This window comes from Dama dama, chromosome 20 (assembly GCF_033118175.1).
Source record: "Dama dama isolate Ldn47 chromosome 20, ASM3311817v1, whole genome shotgun sequence".
In the NCBI taxonomy this organism is placed as follows: domain Eukaryota; kingdom Metazoa; phylum Chordata; class Mammalia; order Artiodactyla; family Cervidae; genus Dama; species Dama dama.
In genome coordinates this window covers 77,444,227-77,463,072 of record NC_083700.1, presented here as the reverse complement: position 1 = coordinate 77,463,072, position 18,846 = coordinate 77,444,227, and the positions used below count along the sequence as shown (strand labels likewise).

General features: G+C 40.7%; 1 protein-coding gene across 2 annotated transcripts; it reads left to right on the top strand.

Moving 5' to 3' along the window:
* The first annotated feature begins 258 nt into the window (after nucleotides 1–258).
* On the top strand, nucleotides 259–10,831 carry LEPROT (leptin receptor overlapping transcript). 2 transcript variants are annotated; one of them, XM_061121683.1, is made up of 4 exons: nucleotides 259–335; nucleotides 5,213–5,288; nucleotides 6,304–6,490; nucleotides 9,097–10,831. In XM_061121683.1, exons 1-4 carry the CDS (start codon nucleotides 320–322, stop codon nucleotides 9,211–9,213), a joined length of 396 nt encoding a protein of 131 aa, XP_060977666.1. In that variant the 5' UTR covers nucleotides 259–319; the 3' UTR covers nucleotides 9,214–10,831. The 2 variants fall into 2 exon arrangements, with proteins under 2 accessions (XP_060977666.1, XP_060977667.1); XM_061121684.1 differs by having other exon boundaries at nucleotides 295–335; nucleotides 5,235–5,288.
* Nucleotides 10,832–18,846: the final 8,015 nt, after the last annotated feature.

Below are 18,846 nucleotides of genomic sequence, written 5' to 3'. Positions count from 1 at the left end.
TGGCTGGGCGGGAGGAGAAGCGGGCCGGTCTGGGAGGCTTCTGAGTGGCGGGGACAGGGGCGTGGCTCTGAGTGTGGGGGGCAGAGACGAGCAGGGGCGTGGCTCTATGTTGCGGGGGCGGGGCCCGGCAGGGGCGTGGCCCTGAGTGGCTAGGGCGGGGCCTTGAGTGGCTAGGCCCGGGGAGATCGGAACCGTCAGGGGCGGGGCTTTGCGAGGCGGGGCGGGCTCGCCAGCCTAGGTACGGCCCTGGGCCGGGCCTTGGGCGGGGCTGGGGCCGTGGCAGGAAGCCGGAAGCAGCCGCGGCCCCAGCTCGGGAGACATGGCTGGCGTTAAAGGTACATCCTAGGTTCCTAGCTCGCTGGTCCTGCGGTGGGGTCGCCGCCTTGACTCTGGGCTAATCCTGGAGCTGCGCCTTCAGCGCGTGGGCTGGAAACGGCCTCCCCAGACGTGCCACCGTCCCCTCCTTTCCCGGTGGGAAGGAGTTCGCCTGCTCTCTTCGCTCCTTGGGGTGCGGGTGGAGGCGTGTTTGGGGGAACCTCAACCTTTTTCTGCAAGGCTACTAGTCTTCACTCTTTCGCCAGGCGTGTCTGGGTCGCTGCAGGCGAAGCCCTCTCCGGGAGCGGGAATCACCGGCTAGCCCGGGTGGGGCTCCCCTTCCGGATTGCTTCCCAGTTCCTCGGGAAGCAGTTCCCACCCCCTCCTCTGCCTAGGTTTAAACTGGGCTTTCACTCCCCGTCTTGTTCACCCTAACGCCTCTCCCCGCTTTTCCTGCCACTTTGCCGAGTTTCCCACTTTTTCCAGACAAGCCATTGTCCCCAGTGTTCTCGGCATTAGAACACTTACCATCTGTCGTGTAACAATTGGGCAGAGTTGTCTACAGGCGGGTGTCAGCGAAAAGCACCCTGAAATGCTGTATTTGTCTTCATTGTAGAGAGTAGGTTAGGTGGGATTTTACCGTTACTTTCATCCGTGTTTATTCATTTATGGACAGACAGGAAGGTGGTGTTTGTATAGTACTTTAAAAAATGCAAATGTAGTTTATTTCCAGTATCGTCTTAATTTCAGGTGTACAACACAACTATTCAGACACACGCACATGTATTCTCTTCCCTTATAGTTTATTACAAAATATTGAATAGAGATCCCTATGCTATACAGTAGGTCTTTGTGCAGTGGGGCTTCCCTGGTGGCTCAGCCGGTAAACTGTCTGCCTGCACTCTGTGAGACCTGGGTTCGATCCCTGGGTCGGGAAGATCCTCTGGTGAAGGAAATGCAAACCCACTCCAGTACTCTTGTCTGGAAAATTCCATGGATGGAGAAGCCTGGTAGGCTACAGTCCATGGGATCGCAGAGTCGGACACGTCTGAGCAACTTCACTTTGTGCAGTGTTTTTGCATGGGACAATTGATTTTAAAAAGGGGGGGATACCAAGAACACCAGTTCCCTCATCTGTGCACCTTCAGAGTGAAGGGGAACGCCAAGCAGTGGGAGAGATTGGAAGGCTTCCTGTTGGTTTGGTAGGACCCACCCTATTAGATGTCTAATCTTTTGAATAGTGTAGGATAACTTGTTTCCGTGTTGGAGCTCCTGTCCTTGAAATTTGTACACAAAGATCTTCCCTCCTTAGTTAATCAACATATGCTGTAAACATGCATACGGGTATATTTGTACACATGCATGTGTTTGCTATGAAATTTATCTGAGTGTGTAAACTGTTAGCAGACGTATTTTAAAATTATTTCTGGAGGACTTTTATATTCAGCATTAATTTAGTAAACATGATTTACTGGATAGTGTCCATTTTGTAATATTCCATTTGAGGCCAGTGCAGAAAACCAATAAGAAGTAGCACCACTGCGCTGTGTTTAGTCGTGTCTGGAAACTATCAAATAATAATGTTTATGTGTGAATGTGTTAGAAATTGCATTGTAGTAAAAAAAGAAGATAGGTTATGAAATGGAAAAGGACAAAGGAAGCTTTTTGCAGATAATTTAACTTTTAAAGAAGGACTGCTGTGTGCCTGAGGCTTGGCATAAAAGGTTAAATGAGCAGTTATTGTGTGACAGGGCTGGAACTAATTGTGCTACTGTTTAAATGTCTAAGGTGTGCTCAGATACAGTGTGAGGACAAAGATGGTATTGCAAGCTGACTGTATCCCCCAAATAAATACATTCAAGTTCCAACTCCCCAGTATGTGTGAATTTGACCTTATTTGGAAATAGGGTCTTTGCAGATATAATCAAGTTAGGATGATATGGGATTAGTTGGACTCTAACCCAATGACTAGTGTCCTTGTAAGAAAAGGGAGATTTAGACATGGATACATAAAGGAAGAACACCATAGGAGGACAGAGGCAGAACTTGGAATGATGCAACTGTGAGCTAGAGAGCAGCAAAGATGGCAGTCAACTGCCAGTAGTTAAGAAGAGGCAAGGAAGGAGTCTTCCTTTAGAGTTTTCAGAGGGAGCAGTTGTCTTTTCTAGATATGAGAGAGTAAACTTCTGTTCTTCTAAGCCACCCAGTTTGTGATACATTTTTAATAGCAGGCCTAGGAAACTCATAAGATGGCATTACCGAACCCTGCTCCAGGGAGGAAGAGGACCAGTTTCCCAAAAGAGGCATTCCTTGCTCTGAATCTAAAAGGATCAATAAGACTTCACCGGGCAAAGGACTGGGGTGAGGGCAGAGTTTATTCTAATGGAGAGAACATGTGACATGGGGCAGAGGTGCGCCTCCAGTGCTAGAACAGCTCATAGGCTGTGAAAGCAACTGAAGGGGTGACGCCAGCTTTGATTATCTGAGAGGTCACTGTCTGCTGTGTGGAGGATAGATGGGAAGAGTCATGAGGTGAAGGCAGGCCTGAGATGATAAGGGTCTGCACACAGATGATAAGTAGTTGAGGGCATCAGAGAAGAGGTGATTGTCTTAGTCCTTTAAGGCTGCTAGGGCAAAAATACCATAAGTTGGGTGGCTTAAATAACATTTGTTTCTTAGTTCGAGAGGCTGAGATCTCCACAATCAAGGTGCCAGCAGATTTGTTGTCTGGTGAAGACTTGCTTCCTGGTTCCTAGATAGGTATCTTTTCGCTGTGTCCCCACACAACAGAAGGGGTTAGGAAGCTCTGTGGAGTCCCTTTATAAGGGTCCTAATCCTGTCATGACCTAATCACCTCCTACCACCATCGCACTGGATGTTAAAATTCAATATATGAATTTGGGAGGTGGGGACATAATCACTTAGTCTTTTGCAGTAGGTTTGAGTGAGGTCTGGGAGATTGAGTCACCCAGACTTACTGATTTTCTAGAAAATGGAGTGTAGGGCTTGTATTGGTCTTTCAGGATAGAACCTTGGAAAGGAAGAAGTGTGTGTTTGGGAGGAGAAGGGGAGACGTTTCAGTTTTACACATGTTGAAGTTGAGTTCTATGTTGACTACCCAGAGAAGTCCAGATTGGAGTTGGAAGTGCAGGCCAAGTTCTTAGGAGTTACTTCAAACTGCAGCATTTGATGTAGCTGGGTCCTGTGGTACCAGGGAGCTTTGTGTTGAATGCAGTGTCCCAGCAAGAGTGGGGAGTGATTAGAGAGATGAATTTGGATTTCTGGTTAGCTCCAAGTTTAAGAGATGGCTGAGGATGCAATTCCTAAAAAAGAAAAAGGAGGTTAAGAGCATCAATTGGAGATATAGTTGTGAACTTTGAGTGATTGGTGTCCCAGAACAGAAGGAAGAGGTCTATGAATGGTCTCTGAATGGTCTCCTGTAGGACTGAGTGGTGCAGGTGGTTAGGCACAGGCAGGGGACAGAACCAATGAGGAAAAGATCATCTGTAGTGAAACAATATGGGAAAGTTACTTTTGTCATTTTTTCCCCCCAAAAGTGACATGTACTAAATGGAAAAATATGTAAAACTGACAGTCCTTCCTTGTCCTCTAACATCTGTATACTCCCGGATGTTTTTAAAAATCACCTAGGAATCTTAAAAATTCCTATAAAAGTCTCCGCAGATTGCCTCTTTTTTTTTTTTTTTCCAGATTGCCTCTTAAAGTAAAAGGAAGCAATCAAAATGTTAGTTGGTTTACCTAATGACTGATTTTGAGTATTATGGATTTTTTTCCGGAGGAGTATTCGGATAACTAAGTATCCTCTGCTTGTGATTGCTACCTTTACTGAAGACCGTTGCTGAAATGAGCAGATACTTACATCAGTATTTGCTTACTGAGCGCCTGCCTTTGCCAGTCACTTATAGATTATCTCATTTGAGTCCCATAAACTCCTTAATAAGTTGGCCTCATTATTCCCATTTTACAGCTCAATAATCCGGTTTAAGGAGGTTCAGCTTCTACCATAGTCACACAACCCATCAGTGACAGAGTTACCAACATGAACCCATGTTGGTGACCCAGAGCAGCACAAGATTTTTTAAACAACTCTGTTATTCTCTCACTCAGCAGTGAACAAAGCAAACACATTTCTACCTCCTCAAAGATTAGTGTCCAACAGATGCAGGGAATCGATATTCAGGGGATACTAGTTGGAAAGCATTTTCTATGACGACACGAAAGTAATCTTCAAATACTTAAAGCCCTGTGGTATGGGGAGGCACAATGATCAAATGGTGTATATTACAGGGTATATATATATATATATACCTGTATATTACAGGGAGGCAGTTTGGGGTACAGTTTAAGGATAGAGGGTTTTCAGCATCTGATAACTGTCAAAATGAAATAATCTGCCTCAGGAGATAGTGGGTTTCCCTTCACTGGTATTGTATCAACTGGCTGGCTGGCCTCTTAGAATGGGTGTTAGGGAATTCATACATTAGACAGGGGCTGAATACTGCAAAGGCCTGAGCTCTTTCTCCACCTAAAGATTTAATAGTAACAGACATAGACTGTCATTTGCTAGTCAATGTAACATCAACCAATGAAATAAGTAAATCTCTTTCAATGAAATAAGCATTGTTTTTGTTAAAAAATTTAAAATTGAGTTATAATTCACATATCAAAAATTAGCCTTTTTAAAGTGTAAAATTCTTCACACTCTAAAAATTCTTAAAGTGGTTTTTAATATATACACAAGGTTGTACAACCATTACTACTTTCTAATTCCAGGACATTTCATCCATCCCAGAAGAATCCTTCTCCATTCCTCTCCCCCCTCCCCCAGTCCCTGATAACCATTGGAACCTATAACTCTTGATTTTATTTTTCACAGCTCTTGTGGCATTATCTTTCAGTGGGGCTATTGGGCTGACTTTTCTGATGCTGGGATGTGCCTTAGAGGATTATGGGTAAGTTATTTCAGAAAGAACTATTCTTTTTATGTCTTTGTCACTATTAGTATGGGTGTTAGAGAGTTTGGTCAATTTAGCACCAAGCTCTAATGAATGAATTAATAAAGCCCAAGTTACAAACCCAGTCACTTAGTTAGTTGTATTTGTGCAGAGAAAAGCTCTTTTCAAAATTGATGTGTTCATTTAATGAGAATTTATTGAAGACTTCCTCTGGACCAGCTAGGGATATAAGAATGATGAGATGCAGTCCTCTCCTCAGGGAGCTTTCAGTTCTAGTTATGAGTGAGAGACAGGCAGACAGTCCAGTCAGGAGAGATGTTACAAAGTACAGTGAGAGCTTCGAGAAAGGGAACCTGAGTTAAAGTCAGGGAGGGCTGCATAGAAGAGGTTGTCCTTAACCTGAGACTTTGTGGATAAATAAGTTTATCAGGTCGATGAGTCAGGAGAGGGCATTCCAGGCAAGAGTATTTGAGAAATAGAAAAGCTAATGTGGCTACAGATGAAGCGAATAAGGGAAGATGGCATGGAATTAATGGAAGAAGTTGGCCAGATCATGTGAGGCTTTGTAGACCAGGGCAAGGAATCTTGAGTTTTACTCCAAGAAATTGAAAGGTTTCCAACCTGCACACACTCAGATAATTTCTATTGAATGAACATGTGCAAGGCACTGTGCTGTGTTCTATATGGAAAGCAAAGATGACTAAGTTAGGATTCTGTCCCTAAAGAAACTACAGCTCAGTAATCCAGAAAACCTTAAAGATTCTAGATTTTACATTGTGTCATTGTTTCTTAACACAGTATAAGCTGTCTGCATATTAATGTACTAGTAATTTTTAATCATCACTACTACTCAGCTGTTCCTGGAAAATAATCATCTCATGCACTAATGTTGACGACTGAATAAATGTTGACCTAGACATTTAAAATAATATAAACTTTGAAACAGTAGTGTATCTTTAATTATGATGTAACTAACTTTTCCTTTTGGATTTCTCCTGGGTCCAACCAACAGCGTTTACTGGCCTTTGTTTGTCCTGATTTTCCACGCCATCTCTCCCATCCCCTATTTCATTGCCAAACGAGCAACATATGACTCCGATGCAACAAGTAGTGCCTGTCGGGAACTGGCTTATTTTTTCACTACAGGAATTGTTGTTTCTGCCTTTGGATTTCCTGTTATTCTTGCTCGTGTGTCTGTGGTAAGTCTTGTTGTCTGTTGTTTTGCCCAGCTATCGCCGAGGTTACTTCATAGGCCTGTGTCTGGAACCAGAGTTTCATTTCCACTGCTTAGACTTAATACTCAAAACCAGACATATTTTTAGTTTCTGTATTCCCCTGATTTAGATCTACCTGTCAGTATCTTGCACATACTTTCAGAATGCTTTCTTTGTTCCTCTTGCGACTTTTAGCCAGACCAAGTGATTTCTTGCTTTTTCTGTTGTAAGCTATTTTGTGGAATTATTCTGAAATCCTTGCTTCTTATTATAGGGCAATCCAGAGACTCATGTAGCAATACTTCTCTAGTTCCAAAATAAACATCAAAAGGGGTCCTGGTCACTTAATTCCAGTGTGTGTGTGTGTGTGTGTGTGTGTGTGTGTGTTGGGGGGGGTTGGTGTGTGTGTGTGTGTGTGTATGTGGTGGGGGGGTTTGTTCCCTACACCCTTAAGGAGCAATTCTTCCACACCAGGTGAGTATCCTACAATTTAGTTCAAGTCTGATTCCATCTGCCTGGAGACAGCAGCAGATTCTACTGTTTCAGGGCTCAGTCCCCCAAGACTACCTCCCTCTTCAGATGCCAATCACAAGTCCAGGTTGTTACTCATGCTTCTGACTGACTGGCTATAAATCAGAGCTTTCCACCGTAAAGATAATCACTCTCATCACTTACGAAGTTTCAAGGATTTTAGAAGCTCTGTGCAGAAAATAGGGACTGATCAAATATAGATTTCTTAATATAAATCACAACATCATACCCAATTCTTCTCCTGCAAATAGGATCGTGGACATAATTCTCAACACAGTAGTTACATATTGAGGGAAAACTATATAGCCACTGGAAGATACAGTGAGTAATATGACATCTTCATATTGTCAGTGAGAAAATTAATGACTCACTCACTCAATCAATCAATCAAAGAAATGGAAAATTTTATTTGCCCCAACCTGAGGATCATACCCCTGGAGATGACTGTTCCTCCTGTAAGAGATCAAACCACAGTTACATAAGTTTTAGAGACAAATGGTTATATGTCCAGTGACATACTATTGACCATTCACACAATCCAGATTGAAGTGTATAGAGTGATCAGTGGGTCGTAGGTCATCGTGGCCCCTACATCATTAAGAAAGAAGATTCTCTCCTAAACAGTTATGACCCTTTATGAGATTAGGAAGGAATGTTAAGAAGCAATGTTATCTCCTAAGGAGGTCTGGTTAATACAGATGCACATTACACAAAGGGGAGGGAGGAGGCCTGAACAAGAAGAGAAAATTTTATATTTAATTTTTTCTTGTCTTGCCGTAAAATATGCACTTTATTTAATCAGTATCCAATATAAAGTTTTTATCTCCAAAATACACAATATGGGTATAATTTATCCAGTTCTTTGACATTCACTGTCTTCCATAGTATTTGCTTTTATTTCCCCCAATTACATACTGGTTCAATTTCATGAGACTCTTATTTGGCACACTGAGTATCAGACTCATACAAGGGCTGTTTATTCATACAGTAAACAGAGCATATCCTGTTTGTAGGACACTCAGAATAAGAGCCAGATACTGTCTCTGTTCTCAAAAGAGAACAGAAACTAGCCTGATGGGTAAGTATAGTGTAAGTGTACTATATGTGGTCATTAAAATGATCAGAATGCCATAGGAGCACCAAGAAGAGAGAAATTACATCTGGTTATTTGATGTGGCTTCTATGGATAAATACTATTTTGATTAAAGTAGAAAAGACAATCGTATGGAATGGTACTCAAATGCAAAAATTAAATGTATGGACTAAAGAGTAGTCCAATATGATGGAGCAAAAACGGAGTGGTTGAGATTGAGGCTAGAAAGGCTGGGAAAGCCTGACTGGGGAAGGTCTGGAATGCCAGGCCAGTCTGAACTCTGTCGAGGTAACAGAAGCACTGAAGGTTTTTCAATGTAAGATTGCCATGATCGTATCCCTCTTGTGCCTTAGACTAGTACTTCCTAAATTTTGCTCTAAGGATTTCTATTTTTACCTTTCAAATACTGCATCATGTTTTATGAAAAAATTTTCACTGATGTTCTCTGCTTGTTAAAATATGCCCACTAGAGGGTACTCTCATCCCCAACTGTGCCTCTGGAAAACCATCTGCCACGCTGGAAAGCTCTTTTTAGTTGCATCCAGAGTATTATTTAAAATCTTTTGCCTGGAAAAGAAACAAATCAATCTGTAACTATCCAATTTCTATCTTCATGAAAAAAAGGCAATATATCCAGGACTTCCAGTAACCAATATTGTAATTGGACCCTTTCTAATCTTGCTTTGTGTATTTTACTGAAGGCAGTCATTGTCTCATGAAAACAAGTAGAGAAGTATGTCTAATGGGGAAAATGTTAAGGATGATACCAGACTTAATTAACAAGCGTCACGAAGTGACTAGACTAATTACTGAACTGTTCACTGTCTCCTGCCTATTACATTGTTAAGCCTTTTAGCAGTTTTATTTAGTATTTCATTGGATGTTTCTGACGCAGAAAATAATATTTTGCAAAGAGTACAGTATAAAGTAAAGATTTAATCCTCTTTTTAATCCTCTTGTGTTTCAGATCAAATGGGGAGCCTGTGGCCTGGTGCTGGCAGGCAATGCAGTGATTTTCCTTACAATTCAAGGTTTCTTCCTTGTATTTGGAAGAGGAGATGATTTTAGCTGGGAGCAGTGGTAGCCCCTGCTTTATCCTGATAAAATGCATTTAATTTCTTAGAATTCATGCTGTATGTATATGTGTGCACATGTGGCCTTTTACTATGAAATTTAATACGCTGGTGTTTTATACCTTTGTAATCATGTTCACTTTAAGGAGGACTACAAGGGGAAAAGGCTAGTTTTATTCCCAACCAGTAGACTTCTCCAATTCACTCAAGTTGAGTTATGTTGTTCAGCTGTTCATATAGTCATAGTATGGTGCTATCAGAAAATACGTCAACATACATTTGCCCACTCTGTGCCACGTCTCCACCTGTAGCCCAGGGATGCGTTTGGGTGGGTCTATAACACTGGGGTTATCTCAGCTCTCCTCAGGACTTCCAGCATATACTTGTGGCCCCGTCTTTGTGTTGCAGACTCTTGCTTCTCAAAGTATGGTCCATAGGCTAGGAGCATCAGCATCTCAAAGTGTGGTCCATAGGAGCTTAACTACAAATGCAGAACCTGTGGCCCCACCTCCAACCCAGCTCACTATGGTGAGCTCCCAAGTGAATCCTATGCACATGAAAGTCTGAGAAGCATGTTCATGAAGAAATAAGCATTGCTGTCCCCTTGGCTGAACCACTTAGCCTGTGTGGGCATTAGCTGCTTGTAAAAAGCTGTTTCCCTTCTGCTCATGTTGAGGCCTAGTTCAGATTCTCCTTGGTTTGTGCAGTGTCCAAACCCATAATTTATAGGCTGTTCCTCAGGTTTGGGAAGTGTTCTCAGTACCGAACAGCCATGGCTTCACATTGTCTGAAAAGCAAATGCTGTCTTCATGGTGGAGGGGAACAGAGCCCCTGCTGGGAGACAGTGGATGGAGGCTGGACTGGAACTGTCCCCTGCTTCAGCAAGATGGGGAGGAGTGGACCAGTAATACTGTTTAATTTCCCTTTATAGTCTGACATTTCTCCCCAAGTCTTTCCCTGTGCTGTTTCCTACCCACCTTCACCAGTCCCCTAACCCCCCAAAAACACACATTCCCAGCAGTTCTGAGTGGCCCGCACTTCTTTATGGCTCAGCTTCTCCTTTCTACAGAGACATGGAGCCAAGTAAGCAAGCAGAGGGTGAGCTGCTTAATTTTATTTACATGTGATGTACTTATTGTCTTCCATGTCCTATAGGACTTTTAATAACACTTTATGCCAGTTTTAAATGAATCATTGAGAATTAATGTCATCCTAGGTTTTGTAATCACAGCTTTTCTAGCTCAACTTTTTGTCCAAGACCTATCGAGAAAAGGAATTATTGGAACTATAATCACTTGATTAGACTATAAGCAATGATTTTAAAGCATTATTAATGTGTGATAACTGACATACATTCAAAACACTGAAACCTTGATGTTTGTAACCCCTTTGTATTCTGGAATGATGCTGGGATCAGAAAAATGATATCTAAAATGATAATGTGCAGTGATATTTAGCCTTGTATGTGATTTTATGTTTTCAATGTACTGTGTACTTATAGAATTGTTAAAGTTGTTATTTCCAATATTTATACTAGAAAAATTGTATAGACACTTTATGATTTTAACCAGCATTTTTAATAACACTTGCACTTACTGTATTGTAATAAACTTCACTTTTAACACAAAAGTTTAACTAAAAGTCTTTATTCTGATGTTGATTTTCATAAATGGTAACCAAAAAATGAAAATTTCTTGGTCTTCTGAAATGTGCAGTTTTAAGCAATAATCTGTCCTGCATTAGAATAATAGCAATAAGTTGTAAGGTACCATTTTGGGTGTGTAGTTGGCTTGTAATAGCTTTTCTTTTCCTAAGATGGAGATACTGTTAATACTACATTTTGCAAAAGTTCCTTTGTTGCTTATACACTTTTTAAATAATCAGTGTAGCTTAATGTGTAGTCTTCAAGCATTGCTTCTTGATTATATTTCCAGGATGATATAAAGTCCTTCGATGTAGAGTATTTATAGTTATTCCCTACTAATGGAATGGTTTATTGAAGTGATAGGTTATTGGATTTGCTAAGTGTCTGAAACAGAGGCATTTATTCTGCAACACCTAAGTCTCATTTAAGTAATAAACATCAGTATTATTTAAGAAATTAATGTCAGTAAGAAGTATTGCTTGATATGAATGTATAGTACAAAAGTTTCATCTTGGTAAACCAAATCTTTGGCACTTTTTTCATCCTTATAAAAAGTTCATTTTTCCCCCTTTATATATTACAATATGTTTTGGAAATTCAAAGCACATTAATTATATTCCAAAACTGAGAATGCACATAAAGAATTGCCAAGAAGTGAGTAGTCTTATGAAGAAATTTTCTACCATGTTCCAAACAACTGGCTTACATTTTGAAATGCTTTTCCCACAGAAACATTAGGAATGCCAAGCCCTAACATAGCTGACCTTTAATACTCAAGGTACCTGCCTGAGTTTTGGGTCTTGGCAGTGGGGTCGTGTTGATCTTGAGTGGCCTTGGTCTGCAGCAGCCTGAAGCAGGGCTTTGGTTCCTGGCCAGAGATTGAGGTCAGGTTGTGGAGGTTGAGAACACAGAATCCTAGTCACTAGACTAGTGCTCAGTGACAAGGCCTTGGCCCTTTGGCTTTTAGAAAAACAATTTCCACAAAGATAGAAAGTAGTGAAACAAAGTGTTTATTAGGAAGGAAAAAGAGTCCAGTGCGTGTGGATAGACACACAGGTGGGCTCAGAGAGTCATGCCCTCGTGGTGGTTTGAATCAATGGGGCACTTCTGGCAGTTTTCCTATGGCCAATCCTTTTGATTTGCCTGGTTCTTTAGTCCATGTTAGATATGTCTCAGGGTCCTCCCATGTGTGTGCGCTCATCTCTTAGTCGAGATGGATTCTAGTGAAGAGGCATCATCACTTACTATGAGGTAATGCCCCTTCCCTTTTTGACCTCCAAGGAGTCTTTCTGTGCATGTGTAGTCAGGGAGGTGTCCTTCGCTTCAAGAGTGAGAAGTATGTGGTCTTTTTATCTCTTGTCTGGGCAGGGCCCAGCCTGCTTCATCATCCTGCTTTTATGGAGCTTCTGCTATTATGGAGTTTCTGTCCACAGGGGAGAGATTGTTCAGTCTGGGGCCCATCTATCTCCTGCTTCAGTGTGAGCAGTTTGAAGGAAAGGAAGTGTGAATTTCCACTTCCTTTCCTAAGAACAAGGTCTTTCTCACTTTGATTTTTGCAGCCTTCTCATCCCCTAATTCCCTTGGGGTCCATTAAACCTGTGATGTTTGCTGGCCTTGTCTCCTGGCTCGGAGGCATCCTCCTAGTCAGCCCTATATCCCAAAGGTTCTTCATATTCCAAAGTCTACTTATACCGTTCTACGCCTACCAATCAGTTTTCTTAGTAGTGCTGATACCTTGGGACGTGTAAGGAGAAAGTAGCCTGCTCATGCTCTTCCCTAGAAAGAATGAAGGATGGTGATTATTTCCCCGACTTCTGGAACACATCCGTGCCTTCCCAGTGCGGTTACTATGTAAGGCTGCAACTGCGTTGTTACAAGGGCATGTCTTGGAACCCATTCGCAGAGATGGTAATGTTTCAAAGTAAAGTGAAGAAAGTACTCCAGCAGTTTATAGAAGGATGGAATATTTTGAGCCACCCCATCACACATCATCCCTTCCTCAGGGTGAGTTCTCAGTTGGCCCACACTTCATAGTTGTTTCTTTTCCTCCACTTAGGAACCCACAGATTTTCCTTATGGTCCAGTGAAATCTGCCTCTGGGGTATCTTCTTGATGAAGACTCTTCTAGAGGTTGAAAAGTTTCCATGAAGTTAATAGCTTTAGGCTCTCAGAAATGCTTGGGAGATGCCACGAAATGTGTCTTTTCAAAGTTTGCAAAATTCAGATTTTGCACCATAATTTACCCAAAATATTTATGAGGATTTTAGCATTTTCCAAGTATTGTAATTAACTGACAACTGGGAAATCATTATTTCTGTAGATGAATATAAGTTGTGTGTTTAAATGTTCTTTTTGGCATTCTGCCTCATGAAGTACCTTATTTGCAACTCATGCGTTGCAGTCTGCTTTCATGTGGCCACGATCCTGGAGTAGAGTACTGACACGTGACCCCAAACTTGATGTGAAAAATCCCCAAGACTGCTTTAGAATGCAGGTACATACATATGATGAGGATGAGTCTGTTTCTCTCTTTTTTTCTTTCCTCCAGCAGGGTTGCCAGAGGATGATTTCCTTGAAAATAAACCTTGTCATTTACAGTTGAACAAAGACTTGTATGTACATTATTAAACTAAAATTTTTATATTGTATTACTACTGTGGGATGCATTATATTTGGACAGGAGACCCGCAGATTTCTTTTCCAAGTGTTTTTGTTTGGGTAATCTTAATCAAATTTGGAGTTTTGAGCCTATATTTATTATAGTTCCTATATTTATTCAGGAATGTGTGTAACTGGGAGAACTCCAGTTCCTAATTAGAGCTTTGCTAACACTCCAGGGCTGGAGCTGGGTGTGTGGGGCATGGTTAATCAAGAATTTGCTGTATTGAAAAAGAGAGAAAAAGTCAATGCTTGAAAATAGTGCTGTATGTATTCTAAAGAGTTGTTTTGTGCACTACAGAAAAGAATGCACACATTTTTTAAAATTTAAATTATTTATTTATTTTACTTTATAACATTGTATTGGTTTTGCCATACATTGACTTGAATCTGCCATGGGTGTACATGTATTCCCCCTCCTGAACACCCTTCCCAACTCCCTCCCCATCCCATCCCTCTGGGTCATCCCAGGTGCACCAGCCCTGCATATCCTGTATCATGCATCAAACCTGGACTGGCGATTTGTGTCACATATGATAATTTACATGTTTCAATGCCATTCTCCCATATCATCCCGCCCTCGCCCTCTCCCACAGAGTCCAAAAGACTTCAATACATCTGTGTCTCTCTTGCTGTCTCACATACAGGGTTATTGTTACCATCTTTCTAAATTCCATATATATGCGTTAGTATACTGTATTGGTGTTTTTCTTTCTGACTTACTTCACTCTGTATAATAGGCTCCAGTTTCTTCCACCTCATTAGAACTGATTCCAATGTATTCTTTTTAATGGCTGAGTAATATTCCATGGTGTATATGTACCACAGCTTTCTTATCCATTCATCTGCTGGTGGGCATCTAGGTTGCTTCCATGTCCTGGCTATTATAAATGGTGCTGCGATGAACATTGGGGTACACATGTCTCTTTCAATTCTGGTTTCCTTGGTGTGTATGCCCAGAAGTGGGATTGCTGGGTCAAATGGCAGGTCTATTTCCAGTTTTTTAAGGAATCTCCACACTGTTCTCCATAGTGGCTGTATTAGCTTGCATTCCCACCAGCAGTGTAAGAGGGTTCCCTTTTCTCCACACCCTCTCCAGCATTTATTGCTTGTAGACTTTTGGATAGCAGCCATTCTGACTAGTGTGTAATGGTACCTCATTGAGGTTTTGATTTGCATTTCTCTGATAATGAGTGATGTTGAGCATTTTTTCATGTGTTTGTTAGCCATCTGTATGTCTTCTTTGGAGAAATGTCTGTTTAGGTCTTTGGCCCACTTTTTGATTGGGTCATTTATTTTTCTGGAATTGAGCTGCAGGAGTTGCTTGTATATATTTGAGATTAATCCTTTGTCTGTTGCTTCATTTGCTATTATTTTCTCCCATTCTGAGGGTTGTCTTTTCACTTTGCTTATAGTTTCCTTTGTTGTGCAGAAGCTTTTCATTTTAATTAGGTCCCATTTGTTTATTTTTGCTTTTATTTCCAATATTCTGGGAGGTGGGTCATAGAGGATCCTGCTGTGGTTTATGTCGGAGAGTGTTTTGCCTATGTTTTCCTCTAGGAGTTTTATAGTTTCTGGTCTTACATTTAGATCTTTAATCCATTTTGAGTTTATTTTTGTGTATGGTGTTGGAAAGTGTTCTAGTTTCATTCTTTTACAAGTGGTTGACCATTTTTTCCAGCACCACTTGTTAAAGAGATTGTCTTTTCTCCATTGTATATTCTTGCCTCCTTTGTCAAAGATAAGGTGTCCATAGTTGCGTGGATTTATCTCTGGGCTTTCTATTTTGTTCCATTGATCTATGTTTCTGTCTTTGAAGAATGCACACATTCTTAAGTACCACTTAAGGAGTAATGTGTCCCCCTTATACACAAAGCATTTGCGGATGATCTGGTGTTTTCAAGGTGGATTGAAGCAGTTAGATTATAAAGAAACTGAGCTAGCTATTTCATTGCATTGTCAAACTAAGCATAAAATTAAATTCTTAATAGAAATTGGGTAATACCAATATAACTGTAAAATGCCCATAAGAGAAAAACAGTTCCCAAGGAAGCCTTTCTGGTTCAAGGGGTTGAACACATGCATCTTCATTCAAAAAAACATGCTGGGTGCATTGAGAGACCTCCTCTGGGACTGAGAAGCGATGTGTCTGGAGAAATCATGTACCTGCTATTTAAACATAGTATCTTCTGTTTTGAGATTTTTTTTTTAATGCCTGCCTATTATTTTTTTGTCAGTTAAATGTAAATAAAAATGTTTTATCCAGTATCCAGTAATTATAATTGGTAAGTTATTTTCTTTTCTTCCTACAATGGCTCTCAAAAATCTCTGTTTAGGTTATCAGTCAAGTTTCATCTTTTCTTTGTATTTGCAGAAGTAGAAAACACCTCTTTGTTTTTTAAAACAAACAAAAGTTACATTTAAATTTCAAGCCTTTCCCCACATTTAAAAAAACGTGTAACTTGGTAGAAAATAATTTTCAATTCATCTCCCTGTAGTTATGAGGCACAGTGCAAAATTAATAGATGACCACTTCCCTGGTAGCTCAGCTGTAAAAAAATTTGCCTGCAGTGTGGGAGACCTGGGTTCAACAAGTGATGAGCTACTGTTGACTTATCTATTAAAATTAAATAGTTAGAGCTGTTTTGTATACTTCCAAATTAATTACTAGATATTATTAAATTAAAAGTTGCTCATTCCCTTTCTGTCCTCAGAATAATTAAATAATAAGATTATCAATTCAATCTTAGCTGGATAATTATTTGATTTAATAATTTAAAGCATAAATGTATATCTATGCTTCTGTCTCAATACTTTAATGTCTTCTGCAGTTGAAAAACAAATTTTGTTACCACATTCTGTAAAATTTCATGATTTTTACTGCCCTGCCCCCAAAACTATGCTTGTTCTGCTGATCAATCCAGAGTTCTCCAGCACTTTAACTACCATTGCTGCAGCATAACCAGTTGAGGTATCTTGGTGATGCTCTTGCTAAAATCCACTTACAGCTGATGAAAATGAGTCAAATGAACTTTAAGCACAGGTTTTAATTGGATGCTTGATTCATTCAAGGTACCACACTTAGTATTCATCATGGGATCTCACAGTGGTCCCTAAACAGATGTGCTATAGCCCATGTCCCCACAGAGTGCTATTGAGCACCTCTGTAATCTACTCACTTTGCTTGTGCCTGTGTCCCCTTTTAAGGATGTTTTCTGTCATTCTGAGGCCATTTAGCTAGAGGCTCTGAAAGCAAGGGTCCCCCTAAACACTAACATCAATATTTATCTCCTCTTTTTCTGTAGCTTATCAATAAGGGGAAATTGAGATTATAGGACAGATACACAGGCTATGTGAAGATGGGAATTTTGGACACATCTTGGATGGATGAATGTGAGATGTCACATAAAACATATTTATGAAAGATAATTAGAGGCATAAGTAGCTACAGGGTTAATACACTTCTTACAAATCTAATATGAAATGTATGTTGCCTTTATTGTTTAGTCACTAAGTTGTGTCTGACTCTTTGCAACCCCAGAGACTATAGGCCACTAGTCTCCTCTGTCCATGGGATTTCCCAAGCAAGAATACTAGAGTAGGTTACTAGTGCTAGCTGCTTTTATAACACCTATATATGTAAATCATACATAAATGGTAAACATCATTTGTTCAACAAAAATATTTTTGATTCTGTATCAGATTTGATGATTTCATGCTATTTCCTGGCTTTAGTTACTTTTCTAAGCAGCTGACTCATGCATGTTAATCTCTAGCCCAGACTTCACTAAATCCCAGAACTGTGTATCTGACTGCCAATGTCATCTCTCTGCTTGGATGCTTAACAGGCATCTCAAACTTAGCATGTCTAGAATCAAAGCTCCTGACGCCTCCTATTATTCCTGGTTCTCCAGAACAAAAGACCTGGAGTATTTCAAAACATCTCATTATTGCACATCTCCCAGGTACTCCATCAGGGAATCATGTTGTTTCTATCTTCAAAATGTCTCCTGCATCAAAACACGTCTTATATTCTTGCTGCTACCAATGGTTCAAGTCACTATGGTCTTATTTGGGTTATTGCTCTGGCCTCCTAACTGGTCTCCCTGCTTTTGCGCTCCCCCACCCCACTTCCGGAGAAGGCAATGGCACCCCACTCCAGTACTCTTGCCTGGAAAATCCCATGGACGGAGGAGTCTGGTAGGCTGCAGTCCACGGGGTCACGAAGAGTCGGACACAACTGAGCATCTTCCCTTTCACTTCTCACTTTCATGCATTGGAGAAGGAAGTGGCAACCCACTCCAGTGTTATTGCCTGGAGAATCCCAGGGACGGGGGAGCCTGGTGGGCTGACATCTGTGGGGTCGCACAGAGTTGGACACGACTGAAGTGACTTAGCAGCAGCAGCAGCAGCAGCACCCCACTTCAGACTAGTTTCAACAGGGCTGTAAGAGTCAACCTGTAAAATGTAAATCAGATCAAGTTATCCCTCTGCTCCACTGACTTCCCATCCCACTTCAATAGTAAAATGACAATCCAGTTGAGAAATGGACAAAGCTTCTGAATAGGTATTTCTCCAAAGGTGTGCAAATGGCCAATAAACACATGAAAAGATGCTCAACATCACTAGACATCAGGGAAATGGAAATCGAAAACCGGTATGAGCTTTCATTTCACACCCACTAGAATGGCTAGAAACAAAAAGACAGGCAGTAACAAGTGTTGACAAGGATAGGATACAATCCCTTGTAAATTGCTGGTGGGAATGCAAAATGATGTAGCCACTATAGAAAATTTTGAAAGTTCCTCAAGATGTTAAACATTGCGTTACCATCTGACCCAGCAAATCCATGACTAGGCATATATCAAGAAAGATGAAAACATATATCACACAAAAACTTGTATACAAATGCTCATAGCAGCATTATTCATAATAGCCCCAAAGTGGAAACAATCCAAATGTCTATTAACTGATGAATGGATGAATTCCATAAAATGGAATATTTTTCAGCCATAAAAAGAGAGGAAGTATCAATAAATGCTACAACATGGATAAAACTTGAAAACATCATGTCAAGTGGGAAAAAAAGTCACAAAAGCTCATATATGATATAATTCTATCTGTATGAAATATCCAGAATAAACAAAGCCGTAGAAACAATGTAGATATGTAGTTGCCAGGGGCTGAGGGAAGAGGGAATGAGGGATGACTGCTCATGGGTATGGGCTCGTTTTTTGGGGTGATGAAAATGGTTGGGAATTAGTTGCGATAGTTGCAGAGCTTTTGAATATACTAGAAACCAGTGGACTGCACACTTTGAAAAGGTGAATTGTGCAGAAGG

Coding starts and splice junctions, on each gene's coding strand:
- LEPROT (XM_061121683.1), top strand. Junction 5,289..6,303: donor TGTGCCTTAGAGGATTATGG/GTAAGTTATTTC, acceptor TCCAACCAACAG/CGTTTACTGGCCTTTGTTTG. Junction 6,491..9,096: donor TTCTTGCTCGTGTGTCTGTG/GTAAGTCTTGTT, acceptor CTTGTGTTTCAG/ATCAAATGGGGAGCCTGTGG.